At 58.4% G+C, this 13,359-nt stretch overlaps 1 protein-coding gene across 1 annotated transcript in view; it reads left to right on the forward strand.

The window, feature by feature from the left end:
- The window catches only part of PRKCD (protein kinase C delta), a 28,265-nt gene extending 25,492 nt beyond the window's left edge, over positions 1–2,773 (forward strand). The window contains exon 18 of the mRNA XM_075547521.1: positions 2,187–2,773. Within this exon, the coding sequence (XP_075403636.1) occupies positions 2,187–2,345 (159 nt within the window). The 3' untranslated portion in view covers positions 2,346–2,773. The remainder of the gene's footprint in view (positions 1–2,186) is intronic.
- The last annotated feature ends 10,586 nt before the right edge of the window (positions 2,774–13,359 follow it).

Below are 13,359 nucleotides of genomic sequence, written 5' to 3' on the forward strand. Positions count from 1 at the left end.
GTGCCGCTTCACCTGTTACCCTGACTCCCCTTGCCCTGCCTGCAGCCAGCCAGCACCCCCAGCCTCCCTAGTGTTCAGCCACTGCCTCTGCCCTGTGCCCCACCTTCTCTCCTCCCTCCCACAGCCGCTGGGGACCGGGCGCTGGGGGCTCTGCTTTGGGAACTGGAGTTAGGGTCTTTGTGCACTCTTTCCATCTGGTCCTCTGTGCAGTGAAGGTGGACTGAGCCCTGTGGAGGGCAGAGCTCCAGAGTCAGAGGGCACACTCACACACTGCTGATAGCTTGTGATAGGAGCCTGCAGGAACGAGCCGTGTCAGGGGCCACGCATGATCATTTGCCTTTGGGAGGGTCTGTCAACAAGAGGTCAGGGTCTAGAGAATGGGGTGGGGGATGAGGGGCCCTCAGGAGAAGTGGGGCACAGGCAGGGCTGGTGAGATCAGGCCAGGCAGGGGAGGGTGGTGTGCAGAACCTGAAGATTCTGCTCAGGGACAAGCAAGGCTGTGCCAGGATGCAGAGATGCTGGGCCTCTGGCCTTTCCTTGGCGGCTCCTGTTGACCGCAGCCCTGCCGCCCTGCCTCTGCTCTGCTTCCCCTCCCACCTGGACGGGCCGTTCCCACTGGGCACCTCTGAGATGTGCCCACACTGGTGTTCTGAGACTCCAAAGACCCAAGCTCAGGTGCCACCCAGACTGAGCAGTCAGAGCTCAGGTGTGGAGTAGGCCCGCTGGCTGGCTGTCAGAGAAACACACTGCCTCTCCCTGTGGCTGGAAGCAGTCCGTCACCGAGAAAGCCAGGCAGATGGAAGCAGGAGCAGCAGTGGGCCACAGGGAGGGAACGTGTTTGTGAAGGGGGGCGGGGCTCCAGCGAGCTGCACCGGAGCTCGACAGGAGAGGACGTGGGCTGAGGTTGACTCTGCTCCACCAGTTTTCCAAAGAAGCTAGGAATCTGGATTTAAAAGGTTTTTATGTCCGATTGTCTAATTGAGTCCTTTGAAACAGAGCTCCTGCTGTGGGCTCAGACGGACAGCTTTGAGGGGGGGATATAGCTCGGAGAAGGTGGGAGAGAGAGTCCCACGGCTCCTAGACCATCACCGTTGTATGGGGAGGAACTGTTACGTTGGCCCATGTTCTGTGTTCTCAATAAGTGAAATAAATCTCACTTTTAGAACTCCCCTCCTCGTAAACAAAAGCAGTTTGATCCGAGGGTCTGTTTGAGGCACGTTGTGTCCTCAGGACCAGAAGTCTCCCACCTCTTCCTACGAGAGGCCTGATGGTGCCTGTTTGAGACTTTGCAGACCCAATGGTCTCCACACGCACAGGCAGCATGTCCCTGGCGGGCCTGGCTGGGGGCTAACAATTCTCTGTGGATGCCGGGACCTGAGCCTCATCTGAGCCCATCTTACTTGAGCTTCCCGGCTTCCTCCAGCCCCACGGAAGTGTAAAAGCCATGCTCTGCTTGCATGTAGTAGGCTGGCTCTGGCCTCCGGCAGCCCCCCTCTTGGCCCAGGCCCCCTTGCAATGCCTTCATCCTCTAGGGGAGCAGCGTCTGTCTGTTGGGGCTTCTCTCGGGCATAAGTAGAGATGGCTTTGCTTCTCTTGCTGTCTGCGGTCTGTCTAGTGCTGTGCTTGTTGAAAGCGTGCACAGCAGCACACACATTAACCCTCGTGTTTCAGAGGCACAGTCGGCGAGATGTTTAAGCACCCGCCCCCCTCTGCTGAGGTTGCTCCTTGGCGAAGTGACCTCAGCACCCCGAGGTTCTCAGCTCACCTTCAGTCACTGTTGCCAGCGTGACCCACAGAGAGCACAGTGCTCAAGGCAGACACCCTTACGAGTTAGGCTAAGCTGGTGTTTGACTTTAGAGGAAGGCGTTGGGGCTGTTTTTGGTTAGGGTTTCAGGGCAGTGTTTACAGGGGATCCACTCAGCCTCTGTGGCTCCAGGAAATCTGGGTTCCGTCAGAATTTGATCATCAGGCACAGTAGCCACTGGGCATCACCCAGTCTTGCCTCCTGGCAGACTGAGCAGCTGTTCACAGAGACAGCTGGAGGCTCCTGGTAGTTCCTGAACAAGGACCTGTGTGGTCTGGCCCTGGGGAAGGACCCGGGTTCCTGGACAGCCCCCAGATGTCCAGGCCTATTGGGAAGGCTTTTGCTGAGGTCCCTCTTACCCGGCCCTGCCCTGTGCCTGCAGAAGTCGCCCGGAGACTATAGCAACTTTGACCAGGAGTTCCTGAGTGAGAAGGCACGGCTCTCGTTCAGTGACAAGAACCTCATCGATTCCATGGATCAGACGGCCTTCTCCGGCTTCTCCTTCGTGAACCCCAAATTTGAGCGCCTCCTGGAAAAGTGAGGCCCTGAGACACGACCCTGGGCCAGCCCTAGCCAGGGAGCCCTGTCCAGCCAGTGCCTGGTCCGTCAGGCAGCGCGGGCTGTGCCCCCAGCCCCACACCTGCTCCTCCCCTCCCTGAACCATGAGCAACAGTGTGGCGGTTGTGATTTCTGCTGCTGCTCCTCCCGGGGCTCAGCCCGCCTGCTGCCTGTGTACGGTACGTCTTCTGTGAACCGTGTGTGAATGTGCCTCTCCTCCGCCCTCGGGGGAAGTTGTAAATCCTGTGTGTCATTACTTGAATGTAGTAATCTATTGAAGAGATACATTATATATATATGCACATATATATAATAGGCTGTACATACTGCTTGCTCAGTAGAGAGGAAGCTTGCGGGGGACTGGTGTTGTGTTGGTATTTAAAAAAATATATACATCAGACCCAAAAAGAAAAGAACACAAGCTGTTCTAACCACCAGGCTGCTTTTTTTGTCTCATAAACAGCGAATGGCAGGCAATGGCCCAGCCTGCCCCATGTGTGTTCCCCGAAGCCAAGGCTGGCTGCCCCCACTGCTGGTAGCTTGGCTGGAAGCTGCAGGCACAGGCTTCTGGGCCTTTATGCAAATGTGTTTGTATTTATGGGGTTTCTCTGGCCCTGGGGCCCAGCTCAAAGCTCTTCTGTGTGGTTTGGGGTTGGGGAGGCCCATGGAAGAGGTGGGGCCAGTACCAGCAACCTGTCCCAGGAGAGTGTGGGGTAGGTTGGGGGTGGGCTCCTGGAACTGCCTGAGGTGCTGGGTAGGAGCCCAGGGGAGGTTGGAGGCTGGGCATGAGGACGACCTGAGGCAGACCTGCATTCACTAAGCTTCCATCTCCTCAGCTGTTCTTGGGACCAAGCAAGGGGATGGTTGAACCCCCACCTCTCACTCTTGCAAATCCTCCATTCCTACCACACACACAGGGGTCTCATCTCCAGAACCTATTTTCCAGGGGCCCTCCCTGGGGGGGGAGGGGTTGGCTCAGGGAGGAAACTGTTATAAGTGTCCCTAGGTGGTCACGGTGGAGGGGCGAGCTGACATGAAGGCTGGGACCTGCTGCAGCCAGCTGGGCAGTGCTGGGCGGCTCCTGCCATATCTCCCTCCCCATGCCAGTGTCCCTGCCCACGGGGAAGCCTTCCTCTCCTAGTGTGCTTTCCTCCTTTCTCCTCAGCCCCCACTTCTCCTGGGGCACAGGTCTCAAGCCCGCCCACCCGCCCACTTGTTTGGCCTGGAGGTGGGCGAGTGCGCCCAGCGCTCTATTGGCCAGCTGGCAGCAAGCTGCTGGTTTCCAGCAAGTACATTTTTCTGGGCTGAGGCACAGTTTTCCACAGCTGAAGAGGGCGGGGAGAGGGGAGAGAGGAGTGGTGGTGGCTGCGGCAGCAGCGGCATTGGAGGAGGAGGGGGAGGAGGCTGCAGGACCCCACCTGGCTACTTGCCTGGAATACTAGGATTGGAAGGGGGACGGCAGCTCTGCTCAGAGACCAATGCCTCCTCCCTTGTCACATGAAAGTCACAGGTTCTGCGTTGGGTGGACACCCCCACCAGCGTGAAGACCCCGTGGAGGTGATGGTCCCCCGAATCCTTGATCGGGTGGGGGAGATGGTGAGGTAGCTGGGCTGGGGAAGTCCCACAGGGGTGCCTCGACCCATCTTCCCCAGAACAAGGGGGAGCAATAGGGTCTTGGAAGCTTGAGCCTGAGGTCTGTGCCTCCACTTACCCATCTCTGAATTGACCATTATAGCACCCCCAGCCTGGGCACCCTTGCAGGACTGGGACTGGATACAGCCTAGGGAAGGGCAGGGACTGGGCCTGTGGGGCCTCCAGGGACAGGGAAGCAGCTGCTGGGGATGTAGCCAAGTAGCCTGGAGGCTGTGTGGCGCTGGACCTGTTCCTAGCTGAAAGGTGGGTGCCGGCCTGACCCGGAGGCTTCAGGAAATGCCCCTCGGTGGCTGGACGCCAGACTTGTCTGGAGCTGTGCTCCCCTTCTCCACCAAGCAGGTGTGTAAACAGCGGTGGGCACTGGCCCCGCTGCCCTCCCAGTGGAAACCTGAGTCCACCCGAAGCAAGAGCTGCCTTTGGCGGTTCCGGGGAAGCTGGCCCCGCATGTCCTCACTGCACGGACTGCACGAGATCCGCTGCTGGTGTGGAGCTGGTAGAGCAGCCTGTAGTCCCATGTGGCAGCTGCAGAAGGTACCCCCAGGTCTGGGAGCACAGGCGGGGATGCAGGGATGAAGGAGAACGCGAGGTGAAAACACTGAGGGCGCTTCCCAGACACCAAGCCTGAACGCCGGCTGGTGAATGACGTCAGCACGCCGGGCGGCCGCGCTCCCCGCTTCTCTTTCCGGAGTCCCGCCCGCAGCGCCCCTAGCGGTGGGCAGGCGGGGTGCGCCGGCCGCGGAGTGCGCACGCTCGGGAAACGGGACCCAGAGGCGGAGCCCCCTTCGCACTTCCTCTTGGGGTACAAACCCACCCACCCACGAAGTGTCCGTCTGTCCTTGGTGCAAATGTCCCGGGGAGGAGGCGCCGGAAGACCGTTTGCTGAGACGGGGAGGTTTCACAGCTGGACGTCTAGCTCTGCTCTCAGGCCTGCAATCGTTAAGCTGGTCCCTGGCCAAAAGCCATGGAGACTACAGCTTGGTGACAGCAATGGCCGTTCTCGGCGGCTCAGCCCTGCCTCAGTGCTCGCAGTCTCGCCATCACCCCGCCCCCTCTCCCCGGCCAGGGACCACTCCTGAGCTCTGCCGGGGCTGATCCTTGTAGGTAAGGGAGGTCTTTGAAGGCGATTGGCTTATCCCATAGGGGCTCCCCGCCGCCCTGGCTGTAGAAGCAGGACTTGAGCTCTGCAGCTGTCGAGTCATTGGGTGGTCCCCACGGTGGCTTGGAGAGTACAGGGGCAGTGCTCGCAGGGTGCAGCCCCCGCCCCGGGCTCCGCCGTCTAGTCTTTGGGTACATACAAAGAGTGGAAATTCCGGGTCAGATAGTCGTTCTGGTTCCAGTTTGTTTGAGGAACTTCTTTTTCTTCCCCCGTGTAATTTTTTACTTGTGGCAAAAGTATACACAACAAAACATTCTTGGTTCCGCAGCTTCTGCACCTATGGTTCAGTGCCGTTGCTGTGCAGCCATTATTGATAACCTCTTCCAAATTATCCCTCCACCATTAACAGACTCAGTGCCCCCAACAGGCCCCGCCTAGCAGCCACGGCCTGCAGCTCCCCGGAGCTAGGCTGATACTGCCCTGTGGCATCATCTGCCGGCCCTGCTGCGACCCCAGGAGGAATCCCGTTGTTTTTCAAGCTGGTTCCCTATGATGTCTCCCTTGCTTCCAGAACTTGCTCAGGCTCAGCCTGGGAGAAGAGAAGCTGCCGGGTGCGTGGGGCGCCCTGCAGAGGGGAAGTGGGCCTGGAGGGAGGGTGGAGCAGGGAGCATGGGAGCAGGTGGGCTGAGTGGGAGCTGGAGGACCCTCTGGAGGTCCTGATGCAGTACCTTCATGCGACAGTGGGGAAACCGAGGCTGGGGGCACACAGGGAAGCACCACTGAGACCCTCCTTGTGTCTGCAACACTCTTTCCTGTGAGTGGGACAGAAGCCTGTGGCTGGACGCAGCGGTGACCAGTGACCACTGATGAGTGGGCACAGAGGAAGCCAGTGACCCTGGGCAGCATCCTCTGGGCAGGCAGCACGACCCTGCCCTTGGCCCTCTACACAACTCCTCCCCTCCCAACCCCCCTCTCCAATGTCGGCAGACGCAAGGGTACAGAGCTGGTGAAGGCATGAGGCAGGTGGGCCACCTTGCCTGCCTTGTGCCATTAGCAGCTGCAGAGAGGGTCAAAGCCCAGCCAATGGGGTTGGTGGGCTCTGCCTGACTTGGGGTGGGGCCTGGTTTCCAAGCAAGGAAGCCCCACCCACTGTGGGTCGCAGCCCATGAGCAACCTGCCATCCGTGGGACCAGCAAGCGGTTTCTGGGTTTTAAAACACCAGGGCTGGGGAGCATCTGGCCGTGGAAGGCCCAAGAAGTCATCCGTGCCAGCCAGCAGGTCAGGTCACACCTCCCCAAAGAGAACCAGTGTCAGCCACACAGTAACACCAACAACCCACCTCACCACCACAGAGTTGATGCCGATACAGCGGCCCTACAGGACAGGGTGGAACCAGCTGCCTCTGGTTCTGAGACGGCCACTCCTGTCCTTCTCCAGCAGAGCTTGTGCTGGGTCCGAACCGCTGGACTTGTGATGAGCAGGGCTTGACCGGTACGGCCCATGAATAACACTGACAGGGAATAAGGCGCCCCAACCATGCTTTACATCAAGAGTAAAATTTCAGTAGTGCCCTCACTGGCTGAATTATTGTCGCTAGCTTGCTGTAGGATGCCCAGGTTACAGTGGGCCCGGGCCAAAGGTGGTGCCACTCTGGGTCCATGGTAATGATTTCTCTTATAAGAATTAGTGCCAACCAAGGCCCAAGAAGTTGGAAATGGAAAAAGTCCCCAAAGTCCAACCCTTGCAAGATACTAGTCCATCTGTTCCCCCCAACTCCTCCCTGCAGCCTGTCCCCTCCCATGCCCACCGTGCCTCTCGGTGTCAGGAGAAGTTCAAAGGTCAGCAAGGATAAGCCAGATGCTGGGGCCAGGGGACACACTCTACCCCCGTCTCTGGCCAGAGATGAGCGCACACCCCTGCTTCTTGGAGTTTGTACACAGCAGGGTGGTGCCACAGGGACTCTGCTTGTGATCACACTGACATCCTATCAGGACCTTCCCCATCTTCTTGCCAGACCCGTGCAGGAGAGGTCCTTTGGTGGGAGTGTCTCCTTTACGCTGGGCTGTGTCTCCTTTACGCACATAGGACCTGGGCCCCCTGGCGAGGTGCTTCCAGCAGGTCTGTGTCTCCTTTACGCACATAGGACCTGGGCCCCCTGGCGAGGAGCTTCCAGCAGGTCTGTGTCTCCTTTACGCACATAGGACCTGGGCCCCTGGCGAGGTGCTTCCAGCAGGTCTGGGCTTCCTACTCAACGTGCTCAGCCAGGCTCTCTCCAGGCCGCTCCAGAGACCGTCTTCTTTCCTTGCTCAGCTGTAGCATATCGTTCCTCCCACCTACCGTAAATAAGGAGAATGAGAATAACTGTAAACGGACCCGTACTCGGGCCAGAACTCAAGCTCAACCGGCCCCTGTTGGCAGACATAAAACAAACTCCCTGCCATCCAGTGGGTGCCGACGTGTAGCCACCCTGTGGGTGTCTGAGACCGCAACTCTTTACCGGAGTAGTCGGTCCCATCTTCCTCCAGAGGAACGGCGGGCGGCTTCAAACTGCTGGTCGTTTGGATCACAGCCCAACACGTAACCACTCCGCCACCAAGCCTTCTGTTGTGAGCAGATAACACCTCCCACAGGCTTATGACATCCAGAATTATGGAATATCACGTCGGGGGGGGGGTGGCTGGAACAGCCATTGTAATGGGGCAGATGTGGATCTGTCCCACCCCCAGCTGTGTGTCTGAGCCGGTTGTTGAGCCTCTGAGTGGCTGTGTGTCTCCCTCTGCATTGCGGGTGGGCGTGATGACCGCAGACAGCTGGAGGCCCCCTGGCCTCCCAGAGGCACCACATGGTGCAGAGCAGAACTGCTCCCCGGGCTTCCAGCCGTGCCCCTTTCTTCTGCCAGAGCTCAGGGGGTGGGGGGCGGGTTCTAACCGCTGGCCTTTCCATCGATGTGCCAGAATGTTCAACCATCTGAGTCACCAGGGCACTCCAATGTGCATTAGAGGGCAGTCCCAGCTTCAGAGGAGTCGACGAGCGCAGCCTGGTCGCAGGAGGTGCTGCAGCCTCGTCCTGCGGCCCATGGACATCCTGCGGAGTTTTGCATGCGCTCGATTCACAGCAGCACCGCAAGACCTGGCTGGGCCCAGGGTTCCCGTGTCCAGGGCCCCTGAGAAACTGGGGTGCAGGGGTGGGCTCAGTCTTCGCCCAGGGCTCCTTCACCCCCTCCCCTTTTGTGGTTCTGAGAGAGCCAGAAAATCAGTGTCTGTGATTGAGAACGGACAGCACGCGGGTCTCTGGCGGTTTGAAAGGACAAAAATGGAAAAGGAGATTGGAACGCCAAGCGCCTGATTTCTTGGCCCCGATGAAAAGTCGAAGGATACGGGAGGCGGCAATTACCGTTGCCACAAAAGCCACCGGGGGCTCCGCAGCCTCTGGAAAGGTGCCAATGGTCACCATTGTGAGGGCCCAGCTGCAGTCTCTCTCCCCAGCAGGTGCAGCTGCTCCGGGGCCCTGCTGCTGTCCCGGGTAAAGTCCTCCACAGACTGGGTGTCCCACGAGGCACTGGGGGCTGGGGAAATGGGGACCTGGGGCTTCTGGGGAGAACCACGGGGGCCAGGGGAGGCCTCCTGGAGAGAGGGCCTGGAACTTGAGCTCTGAGAAGCAGTGGGTCTCATGATCCGATAACAAAACTTAGGAAGGCCCGTAAGACCAGGTGAGACACGTGGACCAGGCCGGATCCTGCCACTGCCTGCGTGCAGCCGGATGAGCGCGGGCAGCTGCCTCAGGAGGCGGTTAAATTGCTCACTGTCCAGGCAGAGCCCATTATGAGCCTGGCATTTTGTTGGAAACAGTGACGTGGGTGGGGGCACTCAGGGCCGCATGCCTGGGGAGAGGGGGCGGCTTGGGCCACTAGGGCTGCTCCTGGCACTTCTGGTGCCTGTCAGTGAGCTGGCAGCTACTCCCGGCAGCATGGGAATAGGGGCGGTTTTTCCCCTGTGGGGAAGAAAAATAGGTTCTGAGAGAGCAAGAAAACGTGTTCAAACCCTTGGGAATTCTTTCTGCCCAAAAAAGCCTGTGGTGGGGGCAGCCCCCACATCGTGGGACCTGGTTATGAGGACAGCTCCACTCGCCCTCACTGACCCTCATCTCAGAGAAGGGGGCCTTTCCTCCCAGTCACCAGGGTGGGGTCTCACTGCCAACCTTTGAGTTAATGAAACAACTCAACCCTCACAGTAACCCTCAAGCACTGCCGTCAGGCCCATTCCAGCTCCCACGACCCTGGGAGAGCAGGGCAGGACCGGCCCCGTTGGTTCCAAAGCTGTGACGATGTGTGGGAGCAGCCAGTAGCTTAGAACAGCTGACCCTGTGGTTGCCAGCCCAGGGCCCCTCTGGGTGAGGGCTCTTGCCCCAGCCAGGGTGCCCCAGAAACAGGCAACGGGAAGTCATCCCCGGGGGTTGTCACCTGACTTCCTCTCCATACAGAGAAGCTCCTGGCAACAACAGGAGGCTGCCCCTGCCCCCCACCCCCCACCCCAGGCCCTGAGCACCCCGAGAACCCCCTGCTCCATTGTAGCCACATCTGTGCAATGAGCGAGGCCCAGGACAGGAAAACCCAGGGAGACAAAACAGTTAAAGAAGTAAACCGGCTACGGAGCAGCCGCTGTGGCCGGCCCTGTGCTGGCACAATCCACAGGCCTTCCCTCCGGTCACAGCCGCCCCAGGAGGCCCTGCCACCTGTCAGCTAAGAACTGAGATGTGGGAGGTGGCCCTGCCCCTGGCACAGTGCGGTGAGATCAGAACTCACGTTGTTACTCCAGATGTGGCTGCTGCTGCTGCTAACTTTTTCTTTTTTTAATCACTTTACTGGGGCTCATACAACTCCTACCACAATCCATCCATCCATCCATTGTGTCAAGCACCTTTCTTTATACATTCGGTGCCAATATCATTCTCAAAACATTTGCTCTCCACTTAAGCCACTGGCATCAGCTCCTCATTTTCCCCCTCCCTCCCCGTCCCCCCCTTCCTTATGAATCCTTGATAATTTATAAATTATTATTTTGTAATTTTTTACACTCTCTGACGTCTCACTTCACCCACTTTTCTGTTATCCGTCCCCCAGGGAGGAGGTTATATGTAGATCCTTATAATCGGCTCCCCCTTTCTACTCCACCCTCCTTCCACCTCCCATTATCTCCACTCATACCACTGGTCCTGAAGGGATCATCTGCCCTGATTCCCTGATTCCAGTTCTTATCTGTACCAGTGTACATCCTCTGGTCTAGCCGGATTTGTAAGGTAGATTTGGGATCATGATGTGGTGGTGGGGGTAGGGAGGAAGCATTTAGGAACTAGAGCAAAGTTGTATGTTTCATCGTTGCTACCCTGCACCCTGACTGGCTCGTCTCCTCCCGGAAACCCTTCTGTCAGGGGGTGTTCGTGCTGTTAACTTTTTATTCTGCAAGTGAACGCTGAAAGCACGCACCACTTTTCTGTTCAGCACCTGGGACACAGTGTTTCAGGATGCCGGGCCACTTCCTGAGCCCACTTCCCACAGGGCACGTGCTCCTACCTGCGACGAACTGGGCCTTCCTTTGACCCGCTCGGGGACCACAGGAAGGCACTGGTCAGCTGGGCTGCAAGGGGCTTCCACTGTGGCCAGGAGTTTGTCCTGAGGCCACTGTGAGCCCAGCTGACTCAGCCCTGGCCCTCCTCCTCAAGCCATGCTGACCTCCTATTTGGCTGCTTAAGCCTGAGGTCTGTTGAGGCCACCCCAACTGAGAGGGGAGGCCCCCAGCCCCATGCCCAACATCTCATGGGGGCCCCCTCATTCCTGATCAGGGGCTCAGAGAGAATAGACCTTCTGCATGCTCTCATGAGGGCCTAGCTGCCAGACTTCCGGAACATTCCACATGGCTCTACTCAGTGAGAGGCGGTGTCTCTGGGTCCCTGATTGTTCCAGAGTGTCCTGTGGTCTCAGAGTACCAGGACAAGGTCATGGTGACCAGGGCAGGTGCCTTGGGAATCTTGCCCCTTCCTCCTCCTGCTTGCCCCCAAGGGGCCTACCCAAGCCTGTGTCCTCCTGCACAAGCCCTGATGGTCCCCTCCCTGCCTTCAACTGGGGACTCTCCCTGGTGCCACAAGTCTGTCCTTGGGCCATGGCCACCCAGTGGGGACAAGTCCAGTCCCTTATCACCTGATGGGGACAAGTCCAGCCCATGGCGGCCTGGTGGGGACGAGTCTAAGGGGCTGAGGACTGCACCCATCTGCTGTGCCTATGTCCCCCCACTGACTTCTAGAGCCTTCTCTCTGGCCTGGCCCCCACCGTGTCTGGGCTATGGTCTGCAGCTGGGTGCGGCTGGCACCGCTCGGCTGTGGCCAGGAAGCCGCCCGTTGGCTCCCGTGTGGAAGAAGGCTGGCCATGCCTTTTGTCTGAGTGGGCCTGAGTTTAGAAGCTGTGTTGAAACCTGACCGCCTCGGTACGTGGAGCATCAGGGCAGTGGTACTCACGGCACAGCACGCCGGCCCATGGTGCAAGCCACGATATTCCTGATTGTGGTGAGAGCTAGGGGCACACAGACACGAGCAGCACTGGCCAGCCCCTTCCTGTTCCCACTGGACCAGCCGGCTCCTGCTCAGCGGTCAGACAGCATCTCCTCTGCCCCGGCACCCCTCTTGGTCAGACATAAACCTCACAACTGACCCAGCAATTCTGACAGCACGGAGTGGGACTGCCCTGTGGACTGACTGTAAATCTGTATGGAAGCGGCCAGACACTGCTTTCTCCCGTGCACCGGGCAGTGGACTTGAACTGTTGACGCTGGGGTGAATAGCCGGATGCCTAACCCTGCAGTGAACACAGGGGCTGTCCATTCAGGAGCTGCAGTTCCAAGGGCGACACCAGGTAGTACCCACCCACCAGCTCCCCCCAGGGTGGTTTGGGGGTGGGGGTGGGGTGGGACTGCTGTTCTCTTTGTGTTGTATCTCAGGGACACACACCAGACTTACGCCTGCCCTTCCAGCCTCCCCTCCCTTCCCCAGGGCCCGCCCGCTCTGACCCAGGCTTCTGGGTCAGCATCCAGGTAAGCTTTTCAACTGAGCCATCACTTACTCAACCCACTGCCCTCGAGTCAAGGGAGACTCATAGGGCAGGACAGACCCTGGAGGACAGGCTGAACTGTCCCTGTGCCTTTCTAAGGTGAACTCTTTACGGGAGCAGAGAGCCTCGTCTCCGGATAAGTGGGCAGTGCTTTTGAACTGCGGACCTTGTAGGTAGCACCCAGCACGTATCCACTGGCCACCGGGTGGACTGCATGAAGCTGGGGGCGGGCGGGCGGGCGGCGGCTTCCTGTCCAGCAAGCAGAGATGCAGTGGGTGTAGGGGTGGGTGTCTATCAGGTCTTCAGACGACACCCACATTTGGAAGGCAGGGTCCGATGACTCGGCTCCCAGGGGTGATGAGCAGAAGGCAGGCTTCTGACACCAGAGTTTGTGGGTTTTCTAACTGTGTTTGTAACTCTCAAGAAGGCTGTGCATGAGTTGTGATTTTGGCCAAAGTTTTTTTTGTTATTTTTTGTATTTATTTTTGGGCCAAAGTTTAGAGCAAGTTGGTTTGTAACAATTCACATTTTGACTTATGACTCGGATTGCAGCCCCCAGTGAAGTACAGCCCTCCTTCCTCTTCCTTCCCCCCTCCTGAGCTCTACACCAAAACCAAACTTGGGGTCCCCTCACCATGGAGTTGGTGCCGGCACACGGCACCCCCTGTGGATCTGCTCACCACGGGAGATGGTGTGACTCACGGCGCCCCCTGTGGGTTTCCAAAACTGTTCATGGGAGTGGAAAGTCCTGTCTTTCTCCCAAGTTGCTGGTGGTTTTGAACTGATGACCTTGCAGATTGTGTAGCCACTTTGGAGGTCCATCCCTGGGAAGATGCTGCCCTTTTGAATGCCCGCAGCCTATTGTTACCGTGATCCTTGTAGATCTACTTGGCTGAAAGTTGGGTGGGGGTGGTGGTGAGGGGAATTCAGGTCCAGGCATGAGAGGCACTGAAGAGTCAGTCTTTTTCTGGGGCCGTGAGAGCAGCCCAGTCTTCATGATTGAGTTTCATTTGCATGTCTGCCCAGGTCCTCCAGTGGAGACCCCTTTCTGAGCTCGGGTCTCAGGGCACACATGACCCCTATGGAGAGATCTTCCGAGAGCAGAATGCACCAGGCAGACGTTTTTCACTTGTTAGGCAGACTGCTGTCTGT

This window comes from Tenrec ecaudatus, chromosome 4, assembly GCF_050624435.1.
Source record: "Tenrec ecaudatus isolate mTenEca1 chromosome 4, mTenEca1.hap1, whole genome shotgun sequence".
NCBI classification, from domain to species: Eukaryota; Metazoa; Chordata; class Mammalia; order Afrosoricida; family Tenrecidae; genus Tenrec; species Tenrec ecaudatus.